This window comes from Acomys russatus, chromosome 31 (assembly GCF_903995435.1).
Source record: "Acomys russatus chromosome 31, mAcoRus1.1, whole genome shotgun sequence".
NCBI lineage: Eukaryota > Metazoa > Chordata > Mammalia > Rodentia > Muridae > Acomys > Acomys russatus.
The window spans coordinates 3,974,113-3,993,351 of NC_067167.1; the positions used below are offsets into that span (position 1 = coordinate 3,974,113).

Sequence of the window (19,239 nt, forward strand, 5' to 3'; positions counted from 1 at the left end):
TTACAGCAGTGTACAGCATGGTGCTGATGGCCTGAGGAGTGGTACATGGCCATGGGTCCCCCGCCTGGGTTCAGCAGGCAGTCCCCAGAACTTCCCGAGAGGAGCAAGCCCTTGTGGTCTGTGTTCCCCTCCCAGGATCCCCCAGGCCAACCACCTGCTGGACTGAAGAGGCAGGAAAGACAGAGCTGAGCTCCTCAGAGTGCACTTCCTCTCTGAGAAAGCTACTGCCGGGTGCACAGCAGCCCAGCACAAGTGTAGGCCCTGAAGCTGAAGGAAGTCTCGCCGTGCTAGAGGCAGTGGTCATCACTGTGGAGCTGGTGACACAGAGCAGCTTAGGGTTCAGAGTGGGGCTAGAGCATTTGGAGGTGCCAAGAAGCATCAATCATCCATTAGAAGAGGGTCTGAAGCCGCCTGCAGGCACCGGGAGCCCTGCCCCGGCTCTGGGTCACACAGTGCAGGATGCTGTGGCGGCCTGAAGAGAAGCTGCTGCAGCAAGGTGGCCACCCGTATCTGTGTGTGTCAGGCCTCAAGAGGGAGACAGGATACAGGTCGGCTCTGCCTCTGGAAGGGGTGTCAGTATGGGGTGCGACAGCTTTGACAGGGTTGGGTCCCAGCTTGTTTTCATAATTCAGTATGGCTGTTCTTTGGCATACAGTGGCCCTTCTTGCTCTGGATGGGCACAGCACATGCATTTGAGTCCTGAGTTCCTTAATTTCTGGTATGGGGCACAGATGGTCTACGGTCCCGTTTCCTGTACCCTTGAGCGCTGTGGCTGTGGGAACCAGGCAGGCTGGGTGCTCAGCTGTACAGTGTTGTGTGCAGCCTAGGTTGTCCCAGCCGCTGCGGCCTCCAGAACCAGCTCACAGTGGGGTCAGTACAGTGCCTGAGTCAGGGCCACTCAGGAAGCTGCATTCAGGTGAGTTGGTGGTAGGCTGTGAGTGCTATCTGGAGCTGGGAGCCACCAGGAGCAACCCTAGACCCTGGGGCAACAGTTGGGGGTCTGCACCTCCCCCACTCTTTTCCTGACCTGGTGTTTCCCAGTTTCCTGTTGCTGGGGTTGCCTATCCCGATCAGATTGGCTTGGAGGTCCCTGATCGAGGCCCCATGTCTCTAATCCCCTCCCTCCTGCCTGTCCCTCCTGCCTGTTCCTCCTGCCTGTCCAGCCCTGCAGCCACTGTGTATGCACACCCTGCCTCTGCCTGTATCCCCCTTGGAATGCCACCTGCTTGCCTGCTGGTCATCTCTTGGGGCTCACATATTCATTGAGGGATCCTGTCCTAGTCCGGGGTGTTTCAGCCACAGGAGTGAGAGAGAGGAGGGCAAGCCATGGTCAGAACCAGAGGCCACCACGCAGGGCCAGGGACTGCAGAGGGTTCCCAGCTCTGCTGGGCCACTGAGGGACTGTGATGGGTGAGGGCTACTGGGCTGGGGACACCAGGGACACAGCTGTAGGAAGTCATTCTCCCTCTCTTGTCAGTCTAAGCAGTCTAAGTGCTAGTGGGGGAGGTCCTGCCTCTGCTCCTGTTGTACTTGCTCACCCTGTCGCCTCCTGCGTCAGGGCTGGGTTGTTTGTGTCAGGGACCATTCCTGCTATCATCAGGAGGGTGGCATTTTCCTGTGCTCAGGCTGGGTGCGGGGCCTGAGAGCCCCATGTGGAGGGCTTAAGAGAGGGCCCTGGAGCCAGAGGAAAACCCTAAAATTTACATTCTAGACAAATTAGTGTGAAGGAGAACAGACCCTGGAGAAAGGCTGAGGAGGAGAGGAGGCCGAGTCTAGAGAGGAGGCGGGAGCCAACCAGGAGGCCAGGGCCGGCGTAAGTGATCTCCCTTGCATCCACCCGCAGCATCCTGCCCATCCCGTGCCACCATCACTGGCTTCACCCCAACCCTGCTCCTCGCCCTGCCCACCCTGGACCACCTCGGTCTCTTCCCTTTCCCCTCCTGCCTGACTAGTGCCCTCCTCCAGGTCGCACCGGAGACGCAGCCAGCCCAAGAAATCAAAGCCTGAAGATTCCAGGTGTCCTGGGGAGGCCGCAGCTGGGGTGGCTGGTCTGGAGGAGGCCAAGGGCTGTTCCCGTGAAGAGGCCACACCTGAGGACGAAGAGGATGAGGAGGAGCTACTGCCCTCACAGAGCCATGAGGCCGAGGGCATGGAAGGTCAGTGCTGTATGGGATTTGGGTCCCTTTGGTCTTACTCCTGCTGCCAGGGTGTACCATGAGGCAACAAGGGTCCCAGCCCTTCCTTTTGACACTGTCTGCCACTGGCTTCCTTTCAATTGCAGCCGTGTGTCCAGGCAGGGCCCTGGCCTTTCTGGGGTGCTAGGCAGGGATGAGAGGCCAGGAACTAGCCTGCATCGCCACAGCATCTCAGGTCTCACTGGCTTCTGGGAGTAGTTACAGACACCTGTCCCCCGCATGCCATGACACAGAGTCTTCCATCCCAGAAAGCCCAAACAGTGACCACAGACAGTGACCCATGTGGCAGACCACTGGTGGGCAGCAGTTCCTACCCACCCAGCCAGATCCAGCTACATAGCAAGTTAGTGTGACATCAGCCAAGAATAAAATGATGACCACAGATCCAGAGAGCTCCAAGCTGGATGCCTGAATAGGGCTGAAGCAAGGTGGTGAGGTGCCTGCTGGTGTGCACAAGGCCCTGGGCTTATGCATGCAGACGGATGACACTAGCTAGCTACAGCAGCAGATGAGATGCCAGGAGGCTGTGGGCATGGGGTACTGTGACATCCCTGAATTGTCATGTGGGTCATCATGGTCACATGGGTATCCTCAGGAGCTAGAGTGATGCTAACAGACACAAACACACACAGACAGAGAAGCCATAGAAAGCAGGTGACGTGCTAAGAGTCTATCCTGGGCTCCCTTCTCTAGTCTCCAGTACTGACATATGAGTCCCCGTAGCCATGTGAGTGGTTGTGGGCTCACTGCCTTGATGTATGTTTATTCCTGTGGATCTGCTGTCAGGTGCAAACCCCTCCTCATTCCTGAGTGTGGGGTAAGGGTGGAGGGTGGTCCCCTTGGCTCACCCTGCAGCACAGCATCACCCAGTCTTTCCGTTTCTGAGGATCCCATGGTGACCTCAGAGTCCTTGGCTCTATCTAGTTAGTGTTCTTTCTGCTGTGGAGGTGACATGGCCATCATTTGAGGCCTCCGTTGTCTTCGCTGCCTTAAAGATTCCCTTGACCTTGAACTCCTAGCATAGAGTGGAAGCAGGGTCCTCGTGGTAGGCAGCTTTTTCCTGAGAAACACCTGGATGAGTAGGTCTGACAGCATATGGGGCCTCTCACCTCAGAGAGCAGAAAGTAGAGTTACCAGGCAGAGGGTGACAGGAGCAGATGGGGGTGACAGGGTTCCTGACACCCCAGCAGTCAGTGAGATGCCCACAAGAATCATGCAGGCCACATAGCTCAGCCTGCCACACACGTGTCCTCCAGCTTTAGAGGTTGCTACCCGCTGCTGGGGTTGGCTGCCTCTGCTGTGAACAGGAACCTCGCCTGGAGCCTACTAGGGCATTCCAGTAGACTTGGGACCACCAAGGATGATGACACATCCGCAGGTGTGGTGTGTCCCCTGCTAGAAAGGAACTCTCATGGTACCTAGGATGTCCCTTCTGGTGGGTGTGAGGAAGGAAGGTGCCACCAGCTTCCCAGGTGGCCCCCAGCCACTATGCATCACAAGCACCTGCAGTGACCATGTGTGGCACAATCACATTCGTCTAGTCAGCTGTGAAGTTGTGGCACATGCGTGGGCCGCTGGGCCACATCTCCCAGGCGGGGGGATTAAAGGTCCACAGGCTGAGGTAGACGTTTGGCCAGTGTGTAAGATCCGGGAGTGGTGGGTGCCAAGGCTGGGAGGAGTGCCAGCCCCATGCCTTGTTACCGGGGAAACCTGCTTTGTGCCCTTCATGTGAAGACACTGAAGCCACCCCAGCATCGCACCACCAATGCCTTTTGGTGGCTACTCAAGATGTGGATTCTGGGTCATGATGCGTCCCTTGTCGGGTCTCCATGCAGAGGCAGGGTCCCCAGCTGCTGGCAGGACAGGGAGGCCTGTGGGGGTGACAGCTCGTGTTCAGGCACCCACGCTATATGGTGGGACAGTGGGATGGGGCTTAAGGGTCTTCTAGAAGGGCAAGAGGTAGTCTCCCTGACACACCCCATCTGCACAAGCACACTGGAGGCTCAGACCATCAGGAATGTAGTAAGGCCTAAATTAATGGTTCCTCTTGAGTCTGCTTTTCCACCTTATGTGTTTGCACAGCCGCACCTCCACTCTTTCTCTGCACAGTTGAGACACTTACCTGAAGGACTGGAAATAGGCAGAGTGGCCATGGCACCACGGGGCCTCTGCTGCTCTGAGGGCTGAGGCTCGGTGTGTCACAGAGGAGAGCCAGCCTCACCATCAGGAGAGGACACTAGGGACTGGGTGGTAAGAAGGCAGCATCCCAGGCATCTATGGGAGTGGTGACAGGTGATGGCTTGGGAACTCCCCCAACAGCACAGCTTGGTTCCATGATGTGGCAGAGTGGCTCTTAACTGGACCACGATAGGCCAACTCTGACTCAGACAAGCCAGGAGCACCTGTTTGCTCCCACTATGTTCAGCCTCAATAGCTGGGACAGAGCCCACACCTGTAGATGTTTGGCCTACCACACCCCTCGGCCCCCCATGGCCTGTGACCTTGAACCAGACAGGCTGACAAACACAGGCGTGTTTAGGCACCTGGCCATAGGTCCTGGTCACCCCTGAAGGGCCTGTCCACTAGGCTCTCCACCCCAACACTCCAGAGGGACCAGATTGGGACCTTCAGTCTATCTCTCCTTTCTCCTCAAGGCAGGTAGAGGACTGTAGTGTTTGTGCTGACGTGGCCACTGTAGGTCTGCGTTGGGCCAGTGGCTTGGCAGTGCTCCCTCTTGGGCTTCTTCCGCTAAGGGCTCCAGGGTCTCTCATGGCTATGTGGAGCTTGGAGATGCCAAGGCATCCACAGCTGTTGGTCACATGAAAACCAGAGCAGGGTCCTGTGGTCCAGGATCAGGGACCATAGTCTCTGCACAGCAGCTGCCATGATCACAGGTACAGATTCCTGAGGCTGCACTCTGGGTCCTTTCCCCCAGTCTTAGGAAACATCCTGTGGGGCTTCATCCTAGTCCATGGTGACCAAAGCGGCTCCCCAGTATTTAGGATGAGTCAAGTCCAGGGGACACCCATGCCCCATTGCAGGGTGGGGAGCTGAGTGTCTAAGGGGGTGGAGGTTTCATCCTCATGTTGGAGACAGAGTATGACCTATTGTCAGGGTTGTGAGCCCTTGCCTTTGGTGGGTGTGTCAGCTCCAGACACATGATTCTAGTGTGAGGAGGGACAGGATGCTTCCTTCCCACTCTCCCTTCAGCTGCCTGGCTGGGCGAGGCAGGTGCTAGGTTCTAGGCCTGGGGTGAAGCTGTTACCCACAAGCCAGTTCACTGAATCCTATGGCCTGGGTGGCCAGCCCAGGCCACTCAAAGCACAGTATGGTCCCATGACACTCTGGTTTTTTTGTTTGTTTGAGACAGCGTTTCTCTGTGTAGTCTTGGCTATCCTGGGCTCACTTTGTAGACCAGGCTGGCCTTGAACTCACAGCGATCCGCCTGCACTCAGCCTCCTGAGTGCTGGGATTAAAGGCCTGCGCCACCACCACCCAGCTTCCCATGACACTCTGAAGTAACATCTTAACCCCTGGGGCCCCAGTGTAGGGAGCTAAGTGGTGCTCCCTGAGAGCACACTGGCTGACCAGGCCCTGGTCCTTCTCTCCCCACCAATGTGCTGCACAGCCATCATGGCACCAAACTAAGGTATCACCAAAGAAATGTCCCATCGGCCCCTTTCCTTCCCTGTCAGGAACTGTCCCCAACACTCCCCCCAGAGACTGCCAGATGGGAAGTCCCCAGGGACTTGCCACTGGGTCCCTCTGTGGTAGCTCTTAACATGGCGCTTGCAGTAACCATAGAAGCACATGGAAGTCGGTTCATGAAAAGCTCCTCCCGACATTTGTGCTGGCCTGGCAGGAGCCCACAGCTCTCCACAGTTGAGCCCTGAGAGCCCAGGCTCGCCCTCCTAGACCTGATTCCAGAAAGCTCCCTTTTTTCTTTTTTTGGAGGCGGAGGGTCAGTATTATGAGCTCCTCTTTCCACAACCTGAGCTGTACACCTGTTAAGGAATCTCTAAGTGCAGCAGTGCAGTAGTACTGGGTATTTGTGGGCCAAGCTTTTGGTGACACTGAGTCCCCAGCACTTCCATCTGTTTCCACTTGGTTCTCAATGGCACTTTCTCTTCGCAGAGGATGGCAGAAGCAAGCCTCGGCCAACCAAGGCCAGGAGCAAGAAGAAGACTCCCAGCCCGGTGTTACCCCCTTTGCCACCTGTCCCACCAGCCCTCTTTCCCACCGAGGAGGTCCTGAGGCAGCCACCCCGACCCAAGTCTCTAGTGCAAGCCACGGGCCCCATGGCTGCAGAGGGGGGTCCTCCACCAACACCCCTCAATGTCATGCCTCCTGGGGTGCCAGGTGAGGAAGCAGAGGTGCGGCCACGGCCCATCATCCCAATGCTGTATGTGCTGCCCCGCACCAACACCGCTGATGGGGACAGAGAGCGTGCTACCCACCCACAGCTGGCACCCATGGAGCTGGGGCCGGAAGAGGAAGGCCAGGCCCAGGCTGGTGACACACAGGTGTGTGATTAAGGGCCATTGGGTACATTTGTAGCTCTGCCCACACAGCTGTGTGGTATCTGGTTGCCAGGGTAGCAACTGGAGTCCCCCCCCCCCCCCTTACTGTGTGTGTATGAGCATGTGCATGCGTGCTGTAGGGGACAGGAGTGTGTGTGAGCACTTGCGTGTGCGCTGTGAGTGACAAGCCCGGGCACTCACAGTGCTGTGTGTTTCAGGCGCCAACCCCCTTCTCTAAGCTGAAGGTGGAGATCAAAAAGAGCCGTCGTCATCCCTTGGGTCGGCCGCCCACGAGATCCCCGCTGTCTGTGGTCAAGCAGGAGGCCTCAAGTGATGAAGGTGAGGAGGCCCCCGGCCACCATGCAGCTCCTTTGCCACCTGCATAGGGCCCAGGCAAGCCCCTCTCCACAGTTGCCAGTGTCCACTCATCCTGTCCCTTGGAGTCAGGTCCTCTCTGCACTATGGTACCCTGTCTGCATGCTGTGAGGTTCAACATAGCCTCTTATGTCCTCTCACATCTGCAGAGGCCCGCTGTCCATGTATCGTGACCCACAGTCCTTCATTGCCTGCAGGGCCTCCTCCACCCCACCCTGCCTCCCATTCAGTCACTTGGCAAGGCCCAGTGCCTCAAATGTCATGTGGCCATTGAGGGCCTGGACCCCTGGTGTCACTGATAGTTTCCTTTCCATCTGAGCAATGGATTCAGGATTCAGATCCTTAGCAGCAGTAAGGATCTCAGTGGGAAGATTGGGGAGCTGGGGTCTGGGACAGGTGGCTGAGGCCTGGTGCCCAGCACCTGTGCAGAGGGTATGGCTCGCAGGTGGCAGAGCTTGTGCTGTACCACGCCCCAGATTCTTGCCTCTTAGCTGGCTTCTTCCCAGAAGGCTCTGTGCCTTCTCCCCTAGTTCCATGCCCCAGGCATCCTTGGTAGATGGCAGCATCCAGACTCCACACAGTCTTGGTACCTCTGGGTCTCTTGGGGTTATTTGAGGCTTCCTCAGGCTGAGCAGGTTGGATCCAGGCAGGTGCCCCAGGCTCCATTGGAGGAGTTTCTGGGGCTGGAAGGTGTCAGGTGATGAGAATTTCCTCCACGTGCTGACTGACCTCCCTACTCACTCCATCCTCTTGCCTGTGGCTGTGCTGCTGCATGGGTGGGGCAGCCTTCAGCAGGCTGTGGCTAAGGCTCCTGAACACGTAGGCAGCACTGGGCCTGGCTTCAAAGACAGGAGGACATGCCTGAGGGTGGTATGTTTGGTGTATAGGCCTTAGGCCCCCCTCCCTGCCGGGAGCACAGACCACCCACTGCCAGCCAAGGTTGGTGCTGTGCAAGCAGGAGCCCTGCGTGGGTCGCGCTGCTGCGGGGCCTTGAACTCCAGCTTGAGTCCCTCCATCCATCACAGAAACCTTCCCATTCTCAGGAGAGGACGACGTGAGTGACCCTGAGGCTTTGAAGTCCCTGCTGTCACTGCAGTGGAAGAACAAGGCAGCTGGCTTCCAAGCGGAGAGGAAGTTCAATGCGGCCGCTGCCCTCACTGAGCCTTATTGCGCCATCTGTACCCTCTTCTACCCCTACAGCCAGGTGAGCTGTCTGATTGGCCGCCCCACATTCATGGTGCCCGATGCTGTCTCTCCTGCCCCGCTCAGTCCCAGTATAGCCCTAGCCCCAGGGGAGAGTCGTGTGGACACCCCAGGCTCTGAGGATGGGTGTAGGGGAAGCTGCTGCCTGGCCTACCGTGACCCCGAGCTGGGTGTGGGGCCCTCTGTCTCATGCTTACAACTGTGTCTCTGCAGTCAGTACACACAGAGCGGGAGGTCCTGGCCACTCCGGGGGACAGTGCTGTTCAACCGCCCTCCAAAAGTGGCCAGAGGACACGGCCACTGATCCCTGAGATGTGCTTCACTTCAAGTGGGGAGAACACGGAGCCTCTGCCTGCCAACTCATACGTTGGCGAGGATGGCACCAGCCCACTCATCTCCTGTGCCCACTGCTGCCTGCAGGTCCATGCCAGTGAGTGTCCGTGGCCACCCTATTGCACTCTGTGGAGCTTCGGGGACAGGAGGGCATTTCCTGTGCATTTTGAGTATGGAGGGTGTGGGTAGAGGGCTGCAGGTGTTCCAGCTGACAGATTTGGTCTGGTCCCAGCCACTCCACTGTCTTCCAGGTTGTTATGGTGTCCGGCCTGAGCTGGCCAAGGAGGGCTGGACATGTTCCCGGTGTGCGGCCCACGCCTGGACTGCGGTAACTCACCTGTGCTGGGTGGCACCTAAAGCCTGGGAGGTCCTGGACCCCATGGGCCAGTGGCCTTGCTCTTAGCTGTGCTGAGGCTGCTGCGGCCTGACACTATCTCTAGGGTGTCCCTGGGGTTGGGGTGTGCATGGTGGAGGTGGCTGCACCTTACCATGTTGGTCTGTCCCTTAGGAGTGCTGTTTGTGCAACCTCCGCGGGGGAGCCTTGCAGATGACCACAGAACACAGGTGTGTCCCTGACTGCCTTGTAAACCTCACCTACCCACCCTCCTACCACCTATGCTGACACTGGCCCCTTGGGGATAGCCTGGAACCATCAGCAACACCCTTGTGGTCTTGTCCTGACCTCAGGTGGATCCATGTGATCTGCGCGATCGCAGTCCCTGAGGTGCGGTTCCTGAGTGTGATTGAGCGCAACCCCGTGGACGTCAGTGCCATCCCTGAGCAGCGCTGGAAGCTGGTAGGTCCCCGAGACTGCAGCCAGCAGCCTCAGGCCTGCAGCAGGCTGGGGAGCTGTGTGCAGCACACGGGGCACAGTGGCAAGCCCCCCCCAGGTGCAGCCCTGAAGCTCCTGCTTTGCCAAGCGTCCCAACTCCAGAGCCTGCAGGTCCTGTTGATACCTGAGCTCAGTGCTTGCACCACGTTGAGAGCCGCTGCCCCTCCGCACTGCTTCCGACTATGATTCAGGGAAGGGAGCCTTTTCCTAAGCTGTGACTGTTAGCCCCTCAGTCATGTTCCCAAACTACTTCTTCCTCCACTGTGTCCCAAACATGGCAGTGTGTCCCGTGTGTGCGCACATGTGCAGGCACGTGTAGAGCCAGAGGACCACAAGCGTCAGTCCTCAGGGGGAGTCTTTCACTGGCTGCCCAGCTACCTGGCCGGTCGGCTTTGAAGACTTCCCCAGCTCTGACTCCCGTCATGCCACAGCGCCACTGGGTTCACATGTTCTGCGGCTAGCTTTACGTGGATTCTGATGGTTCAAGCACGCCCTTCCAGTTGTGTGGTAAACGCTTTCCCACTGAGCCGTCTCGCCAGCCTTCTTCCTTCCCTCTCATGCCAGAGTTAATACTGCGCTATTCCGTTCACTCACCTGTCTGCCTGACCGAAACAGGCAGATGCAGACTATAGACCTCCTCTTTGCATGCTTGCCACAGCACAGTCGTTTGTCACACTGTTGGGAAACTTTCCAAGGAACCTTTCCTACATCCTCTGTGGCCTCCTGCAGCACGCAGCCGCTCACCGTGGTCACAGTGGTGTCACAGGGACAGTTTGTAAAGCTCCCAGTGGTTTCCCTGATGACTGCACACAGGGCACCTTCCTCAGATCCGTGTCCTTTGAGAGCTGCTGCTGTCCCCATCCTTGACCTGTCTCCAGTCAGATCACTAGTGTCTCTGCTGAATTGAAGACACTCAGTGTTGCTGCATGTCAGGATCCTGCGTGAGCACGCACGCACGCACGCACGCACGCGCACACACACACTCTGCAGCAGGTTAGTGAGGGAGGCCACAGGTTCAAGTTTGCTTGCCCAGGAGCTGTGCGCCTCTAGACAAACTCTGGGCTTCAGCTTTCCCAAGCAGGAGTGTGGACTGCCGTGACTACCTGGAGAGCATCAGTTCCCTGGGGCCTTTCTTGCTACACACCCTCCTAGGCCTTCCCTTGACCCCAGATGTGGACTGAGTGGGGCTCCTACCCTGTGTCTGGAAGGTGGCCTGGCCAGCGGGTTGTGGAATGAAGGTGGCTCAGCTCAGACCTTGGGGCAGCCCTGCTCTGGCCACTGAGCACCACACTGCTGGGCAGGGGAAGCTGGCTAAGGCTGCTGTCAGAACGCCTGGAGGCTAGGCCCTTAGGGCATAGACCGTGTCCTGCATTGGTTTTTCCTGGTTTGTTTCCCTTGCTGTCAGCATGCTGCGCAGGGCTGCTGTGGAGCACTGTGGGCACTGGGCTGGCTCCCAGAGAGAGCTTGGGCTCCCAGTGGCTGGTATGGGAGTCACAGCCCACTGGTGCAGGGCCTGATGGCTGGGTGGTCTGATGGAGCCAGGGTAGCTTTAGTGAGCAACATGGCCAATGAGGATGGCATGCTGACAGCCATTCCTGCCACCATGTGCACACAGCCTCTCCAACCGTGGAGCCTACCGCTAAAAACCCCAATGGCTGCATTGCACTAGGAGATGACACCCTTGCCCCACCCCCAGCTCTCTGCCTCAGGAAGGGTAGGGACTTGCCGTTAGGGAGGGTACCTGAGAAGAGGGGGTTGGGTTCAGATGCCATCAAGCCCCAGCCCCTGCCCTGTATGTCCCCTGCCCCTGCCTGCTCTGGAGGGCTCTTCTGGCATTGCTGATAACCCTGCACCCCATCCTCTGCAGAAGTGTGTGTACTGCCGCAAACGCATGAAGAAGGTGTCTGGCGCCTGCATCCAATGCTCCTATGAGCACTGCTCCACGTCCTTCCATGTGACCTGCGCACATGCTGCTGGCGTCCTCATGGAGCCTGATGACTGGCCCTATGTAGTGTCCATCACCTGCCTCAAGCACAGAGCAGGTGGAGCCGGGGTGAGTGCGGTGGTTAGAGCTCTACACACACTCACGCAAGCACGCCTGGGCACCACCCATGTGGGCTAGTCCTGCCCACCTAGCCTCCCTCACTTGGATTAAGCCCCTTCCACACGTGCCACCACTCCACCCCTAGGGCCAGCTCCTCCGAGTGGTGTCCCTGGGCCAGGTCGTTATCACCAAGAATCGCAATGGGCTGTACTACCGCTGCCGTGTCATTGGCACCACCGCACAGACCTTCTACGAGGTCAACTTTGACGATGGCTCCTACAGTGACAACCTGTACCCAGAGAGCATCACGGTGAGGGACGGGGCCGGGGCAGCAAAGGTACAGGCATGCAGGACAGGGCCTCATTGTCCCTTCCTTGCAGAGCAGAGACTGTGTGCGGCTTGGACCACCCGCTGAGGGCGAGCTAGTGGAGCTGCGGTGGACGGATGGCAACCTATACAGAGCCCGGTTCATCTCCGCGGCCACCAGCCTCATCTACCAGGTGAGCAGTCTCACAGCGGCCTGCTCTGACTCACAGCCTCTGCCAGCTTGCCCTGTGTCAGTGCTCAACACAGAGGCACCTGGCAGGCATGCCAGGGCTGGGGACAAGCTACAACAGGGGTAGGAGGTGGGGTGCTGCCTGGGATGGAGCTGCCAGCCTGGCCACGGCAACACACCTTGTCTCAAACAACACCAGGCACAGAGGCAAACACCAACAGGGAACTACAACACAGCTGTGCTCCCACCTGGGCAGACAAGGAGGGGAAGGCACAGGCCCAGCCCAGCCATCTCTGTGCCTGGAGACAAGGTGGCTTGGGGACACACAGCATCTGTGTGGCCAAGCAAGGTGCTGGCACAACGTGGAAGGCCAGCCAGGTCACCCCTCATTGAGCCCAGGGTTTAGGCGCACTCACATCACACTGGTTCTTCGAGAAGGTTAAAGAGGGGCTGGGCTAAGGCAGAGGTGGGAGGCAGCGGGTGCCTTCCAGAGCTCCTGACTCCCAGTGCACGGGACTGTCAAGCCACGCTGTACAGGCCAGCTGCTGCCCTGCAGGCTCAGACCCTGCTCATGTACTTCAGGGTCCCTCAAAGGCACCAGAAGGGGCCTTGACCTCTACCCCTTGGCTGGCACCTAGGCCAGTGGTTACTTGGGCACTTCACTGCTGTCCCCAGAGAAGGTGACCAGATCCCTGAGCGCCCGTGGTGTCCATCTCCCAGCCCGGCAGCCTGATCATCCTTGTTTTGGGCATCGATTATGGAGCAGGGAGCCTGTGTGGGGTGGTATGCCATAGCTGCCACTCTGAGTTGAGAGAAGCAGGTGCCAAGTCCCAAGGGCCCTGGGGAACCTCCTTAGCCTGCTGTCCAGGCCCACCTTAAGGCTGCAGGACTGCTGTCCAGCCATGTCTTAGCCTATGTTGACTTTAAGGCCCCAGGGCCTGCTTAGAACTTAGGCCAGTCCTGGGTTTAGGTAGGTGTCCACTGGGCCCTGTGACCCCAGGATGCCTGAGCCCCTGGGGACGGGGCTATCACTCTGTGGCCTGTCCCATGCTGAGATGTGTTTGCAGGTGGAATTTGAGGACGGGTCTCAGCTGACTGTGAAGCGTGGGGATGTCTTCACACTGGAGGAGGAGCTGCCCAAGAGGGTGCGGTCCCGGCTGGTGAGTGCCCCTGCACTTCTACCTGGGGCATTGAGGATGGATGTCTCAGATATGCTGTCCCCTCCTTGGCCATGAGTGATGCCCAGCCCTGTCCATAGTCATCCAGGGCTCCCCAACTGGACTCTGTTCAGCCAAGACACAGCTGTCTCCTCTGTAGAGTCTCAAGATCTAGGGACATGTGGGGGCTGCCCCTGGGCGTGAGCCAGGTGTGGTGACAGGGATGGTCCTGAGGGGCTGTGCCAGGGTGACAGTCTGATCCATCTCTGATGTCTACAGTCACTGAGCACCGGTACACCACAGGAGCCCAGCTTCTCTGGAGACGATGTGAAGGCTGCCAAGCGCCCGCGGGTGGCCACCACCGCTGAGGACACAGGGCGCAGCCCAGAATACCTGGCCTTCATGGAGAGCCTGCTGCAGGTGCAGGGCCGGCCTGGGGCACCCTTCTAGATACTGCCCACACCTGTCCCACTGTGGGACCTACCTGGGCAACAGGACCAGCAGAATCCAACATGGCCGGACTCAGGGAGCGGGGCCAGCATCCCTGGACTGCAGCGACTTCGCGGGACCCAGCCTGGCTCTGCTTTTCTCCTAAAGGTGCTACGGGGCGTCCCAGAGCCTCCTGTGACAGACGCCAGCCAAGGACGCCGGGGCACAGCCCCAACTTGTCTTCGATTTGCGGCTTTAAAAACTGACAGTGGACATGCTCTTTTTCCTCGGTACCAAGGAACCAAGATATGAGGAGAGAAAAGCTTCGTCCTTGTTTGCTGCCTGCAGATGTTGTTTGTCTACTGAGCAGGTGGAGAGGCACTTTTGTACAGGAGTCCCATGGAGGGGACAACAGCCCAGTGCACAGTGACCTGTGTAATGGCTGTGTGTGGTCCCTTCTGCTTCCTGCTGGGGGAGATGGGGCCCTGCCCCGCAGAGTCCGCCTCACTCTGCCTTCACTGCCTAGGATGGCAGGTGTCTCCCCATGGGTGAGCCAGGCTCCCAAGGTGGCCAAGTCCCATGGATGCAGCCTGGGTTCCCATGAGCCTTCACCCTTGGCCAGAGATCCTATATGTGTGGCTGAGGGCAGAAGAAAGCAGGTGTCACCTTCACTTGCAGCATGGGTCAGGTGACACAAGACACATCTCACAGGCCTGTTCTGCACTAGCCACCACCACCCATGGGTTGGCTCTGTCTCTTTCGAAGTGACCGCCATCCTAGCACCTGAGTCCCCAGGATGGACAGCTGACCTGGAAATGACAAAGGACTGGCCCTGGGGACCTACCGGGGACTTAAGGGACTGGGCCTCTGTGGAGTGTCCAGTGGATGGAGTGTCCATGTGTACTTTGGAATTCTATTTATATTGTAAAGAAAATAAAAAGGACCCAACCTTGGGCCTGGAGGGTCTCAGGCTGTGCCCCTTGCGGACTCTACAGTGGCTGCAGCTGGCCCCGCACACGCTCCGCACAGGGAGGCCTGGGTTTTACTTTGTGCAAAAACAAAACAAAACAAAACCTTGAGCCACCCCCACTTCTCCCTACCCCAGATGAAGGACGCCGTATTTTTGCCTCAGTCTCTGACCTCTGGTTCAGAATGAATTAAAGCCCTTGAGTGCTTCCTATTCCCTCCTGGTCATGGCTACGTCTTCATTTCTGGCCAGGGCAAGATGGGCTTAGGATGGAGGTCTCCTTGGTGGGCATGATGGGGACAGTGCGTTTTGGTCTGAATGTAGACGCTGCCAGGAGGTGGGATGCAGTCCCCCAGATACCTTTGTCTCACCCAAGTGTCAAGGGGTTGAGGCAGCATGTCCCCTACAGGATGTCTGGGCTCTCTGCCCCCTGCCCCCTTGCTTGTCAGCCACCCAGCCTCCACCTGTTTCCCACACTTGGGAGGGCCACAGGTGAGCAAAGGCCGTGGGTGGGCAGATCCTGGCCTGGGGGAGCAGAGAGAGGATTGGGGGCATGGGAGTTCCTACCTGGTGGCCCGAAAGGGAGACTTGGATTTGGCCCTGAGGGAGGAGGAAGGGAGGGAGGAGCCTGCTGGGTGTTCTCAGTGGCAGCATTCCCGGTGCAGGCCAGGAGCCTTGTTCTCCATTCCTTTTTGAAGTATCATACTATGGTCTATGGGACAGGCCTTTGCTCTGGGCCTGAAAGGGAAGGCAGCCCTGACAGTAACAAGGCCAGGGCACTGTGGGGAGGGAACATCTGACCAGCTCTGACCCCTGCCCTAGCCCTAGACCTGTTTTTTTGTCAATAAAATTTTACTTGAGTATGGGCCACCCTTATATCATTTGCATGTGGCAGCCATTGGCCCAACCTCAGCATAGCTGAGTGATTGCCTGGCCTGGGAAGCTGAACCTAGCTTGGACCTGGACCTAACAAGAGACACCCTGGGCCACCAGCTTCGCCGCCCCTGCTCCGGCCTCCATCCCTTTCTGCAACAGCCAAGGTCGCCCGAGTGCACCAAGTCAGCTCCCACCTCCCCCAAGTCCTGTCCTCTAGGCCCAGCCCACCCTGTCTGTTCCTATCATTCTCAGGTTTTGAAACGATTCCGACACCCACAGCTGCACCTCAGCCCAGGGTGGAAAGAGCATGGCTTCCACCCCTGTCCCGCCTGTGTGCACACAGAAGTGCAGGCCTGGATCCCACATGGCCACAGCTTACAGCTTCCTTGACTACCTTAAATGCCATGTTTCCTTCTTCACTGGCTTTCCCCATATTGCTGTCTGCACCTCAACACTAGCTCTTCCAAACTGGCCATTCAACCCACCGAGGCCTATGGAGAACTGCTCTGAGGACTCAAGTTACAGACAGTAGGACAGTCCCCAACACAGACACAAGGGGACATGCCTCAGGGCCCTAGTCCCCGTGCCACAAATGGGGTCTGAAGCCCTCTGGCCCTGTGCCTGGTGTCCCAGTGGCTGCAGAGGGCTCCTGCCCTGACAGATGTCCCCCCCTGTCACCAACTGAGCAGGGTGGAGAATCAGGTCCACTGCATCTCCTACACAGCACCAGCCTCATGCTTAAGAAGCAGAACCAAAGCCGGGCGTGGTGGTGCAAGCCTTTAATCCCAGCACTCGAAGCAGAGGCAGGTGGATCGCTATGAGTTCAAGGCCAGCCTGGTCTACAAAGCGAGTCCAGGACAGCCAAGGCTACACAGAGAAATCCTGTCTCAAAGAACCAAAAATAAACAAGCAGAACCGAAGCTTTGATTGCTTGGATGAGTCTATGTCACCTGACCCCCTGAGCATCCTTGTTGGCAGCCAGACATGTCTGTTGCTTCTTTCATTTTCTGGGGTCTACAAACTATGAACTTGGATGGTACAAGCTAGTCCTTGCAGGATGGTGGCTTGAAGACCAAGTGGAGGGCCCACAGGACTATGCTGACCCAAAACTCCACGGGTAGCCCTAAGTACCTTATCTTGTGGCCAGATTGTTCTGGTTTCTACCTCAGTGCTTTAGTCAGTGTTTCTATCGCTGCAAAGAAACATGATGACCAAAACAACCTGAGGAGGAGAGGGTTTGTTTGACCTCCATCTAAGGAAGTCAGGACAGGAACTCAAGCAGGGCAGGAACCTGGAGGCAGGAGCTGGTGCAGAGTCCATGGAGGAGAGCTGCTTACTGGCTTGCTCCCTATGGCTTGCTGAGCCTGCTTTCTTATAGAACCCAGGACCACCCAGCCTAGGGATGACACCACCCAGAATGGGCTGGGCCCTCCCCCATCAATCACTAGTTAACAAAATGACCTATAGGCTCATTCATGTAAAGCCTGATCTTGTGGAGGCATTTTCTCAATGGAGGCTCCCTCCTCACCTGTGACTGTAGCTTGTGTCAAGCTGATATAAATTAGCCAGCACACAATGCTCAGTTAACATCAGTGCCTTCCTGTTGCGGTAACTCGAGGCAACACTGCCAGATAAGGTGCCAGGGACACTAACTTTAGGCTGATGTGACCTTTGAACTGACTGTGTAGGCTTCGATCTCTTCCAAACCTACTTTATTTGGGGTTCTTTCTTTTTTTTTTTTTTTCTTGCCAAGATAGGGTTTCTCTGTGTAGCCTTGGCTGGCCTGGACTCACTTTGTAGACCAGGCTGGTCTTGAACTCACAGCGATCCACCTGCCTCTGCCTCGCAAGTGCTGGGATTAAAGGCGTGCGCCACCACGCCTGGCCTGGGGTTCTTTAATTCTTACACCTCCCTTCCAACCCACCTACCCTAGGTAGGAGAGAAAAGAGGTTAAAGGGAACAGGAGAAGCAGACCTTTTTGGACTCAGTACCTGGGAGCAATTCCCCTGGCGTGGTCGGCAGGAGTTCAGCAGACCAGCAATTCCAAAGTTGCTGCTAGAACCTGGAACAGCAGCCGGAACCCGGAGCCCTGAAGTGTTCTCTGGAACAGTCTCTCTAGAAGCATCCTGAAGCGGAGCGATGAACAGCCAAACAATACTGACTCAAAAAGCCCCGCCTCCTATTTTGGGCTCATATATATATCTCCTCTCAGAGTTTGCACTAAGATGTGTCTCAGCTGGCAAAAACCAAGCCCCTGCAGGAAGTGGTTCGTCTTCTAGTGAATAAACATCACCTGATCTCTCACAAGTCTGTTCCCCATCCCACACTTGGGATCAAAACAAAAACATGGAGCCAGGCATGGTGGCACATGTTTGTAATCCCAGCACTCCGGAGGCAGAAGCAGGAGGATCTCTGTGAGTTCGAGGCCAGCCTGGTCTCCAAAGGGAGTCCAGGACAGCCAAGGCTACGCAGAGAAACCCTGTCTCAGAAAAACGAAAACAAAAACAAAACCTTTACTGTTAACATGACGCTTTTCATGAAAATTTGAGGCTTCTAACACATTTCCTATTAGTTATTGGTCAATTTCCTCATTTCCTTGTGCCAATGGGCCTGGTAATCCTGTATGAGACCAAATATGAGTACTATACAAGACATGGTTTCTACTTCTGATGGCCTGTTGCAATTCCATAAATAACAAAGACAATTCTGAGTTATTAGTTTTTTTAAAAAATTTTTAAAAATTTTTAAAAAAATTTAAAAAATTATTTATACAATGTTCTGCCTGCATGCCAGTAGAGGGCACCAGATCTCAGAATGGGTGGTTGTGAGCCACCCTGTGGCCGCCGGGAATTGAACCCAGGACCTTTGGAAGAGCAGACAGAGCTCCCAGCCACTGAGCCATCTCTCCAGCCCAATTCAGCAGTTTCTATATGCAAAACAAATTATGTTAAAAGATTCAGAGAAGCCGGGCGTGGTGGCGCATGCCTTTAATCCCAGCACTCGGGAGGCAGAGGCAGGTGGATCGCTGTGAGTTCGAGGCCAGCCTGGTCTACAAAGTGAGTCCAGGATGGCCAAGGCTACACAGAGAAACCCTGTCTCGAAAAACCAAAAAAAAAAAAAGAGATTCAGAGAAATCTAACAGCACCATAAGGGTTGCGTCCAATTCTGATTTCTGTACTGAGTATATAGGCTTCTGAGCACCTTGGTTATTTCACCCTACTTAGAACCTGCCGTTCCCGTCCTGCTTCCCTCAGTACAGAAGGTTGGTGCCTCTGGAATTGCTGTTCTCTTTACAATGCAAGGATGGATCCAATTAGTTCCTCTTATAAACTGTATACATTTGCTTTTTGGATATTTGTTATTAGTTTCTCCCAAGTAGTTACTGCAAGCCCTTTGCCAGTCTTCACGGATTACCCATAATGACATAATTTCCGCATTATTAAGAGGCACTACAATTTCTGCTGCATCTGTTCCCGACAGTTGACACAATCTTATTCTACCTTTTGTAATCAATTCAGAAATTTTTTTTTTCTATCTATGTCTTCAAATTTTTACTTTGTTTATGTGCTAAGAAAACTCATTCCGTGATCTTATCTTCCCTTTGCATAATGAGCCCAGGAGGAGAATGCGCTGAAGGCAAAAACAAAGCAAAACAACCAAGCGCGTAGGATCCAGCTCCATCCACATCTGCATCTTGTGGTCTTTATTCTCCCAGAATTAACTCCTTTTCTGCTTCAGCCATTAGACACCTTGGACTCTTTAAATCTGAATCCCCTTGTAACGTTTGGAACAAGTTACTTAACTCATAAGTA

At 56.2% G+C, this 19,239-nt stretch overlaps 1 protein-coding gene across 1 annotated transcript in view; it reads left to right on the forward strand.

The window, feature by feature from the left end:
• Positions 1-14,320, forward strand: part of Kdm4b (lysine demethylase 4B) — a 64,925-nt gene extending 50,605 nt beyond the window's left edge. The window contains exons 10-23 of the mRNA XM_051139930.1: positions 1,712-1,813; positions 1,966-2,156; positions 6,330-6,718; positions 6,934-7,054; positions 8,116-8,294; positions 8,507-8,723; positions 8,878-8,954; positions 9,135-9,190; positions 9,314-9,422; positions 11,326-11,511; positions 11,648-11,812; positions 11,883-12,002; positions 13,066-13,158; positions 13,435-14,320. Coding sequence (XP_050995887.1) covers positions 1,712-1,813; positions 1,966-2,156; positions 6,330-6,718; positions 6,934-7,054; positions 8,116-8,294; positions 8,507-8,723; positions 8,878-8,954; positions 9,135-9,190; positions 9,314-9,422; positions 11,326-11,511; positions 11,648-11,812; positions 11,883-12,002; positions 13,066-13,158; positions 13,435-13,605 — 2,176 coding nt within the window. The 3' untranslated portion in view covers positions 13,606-14,320. The remainder of the gene's footprint in view (positions 1-1,711; positions 1,814-1,965; positions 2,157-6,329; positions 6,719-6,933; positions 7,055-8,115; positions 8,295-8,506; positions 8,724-8,877; positions 8,955-9,134; positions 9,191-9,313; positions 9,423-11,325; positions 11,512-11,647; positions 11,813-11,882; positions 12,003-13,065; positions 13,159-13,434) is intronic.
• Positions 14,321-19,239: the final 4,919 nt, after the last annotated feature.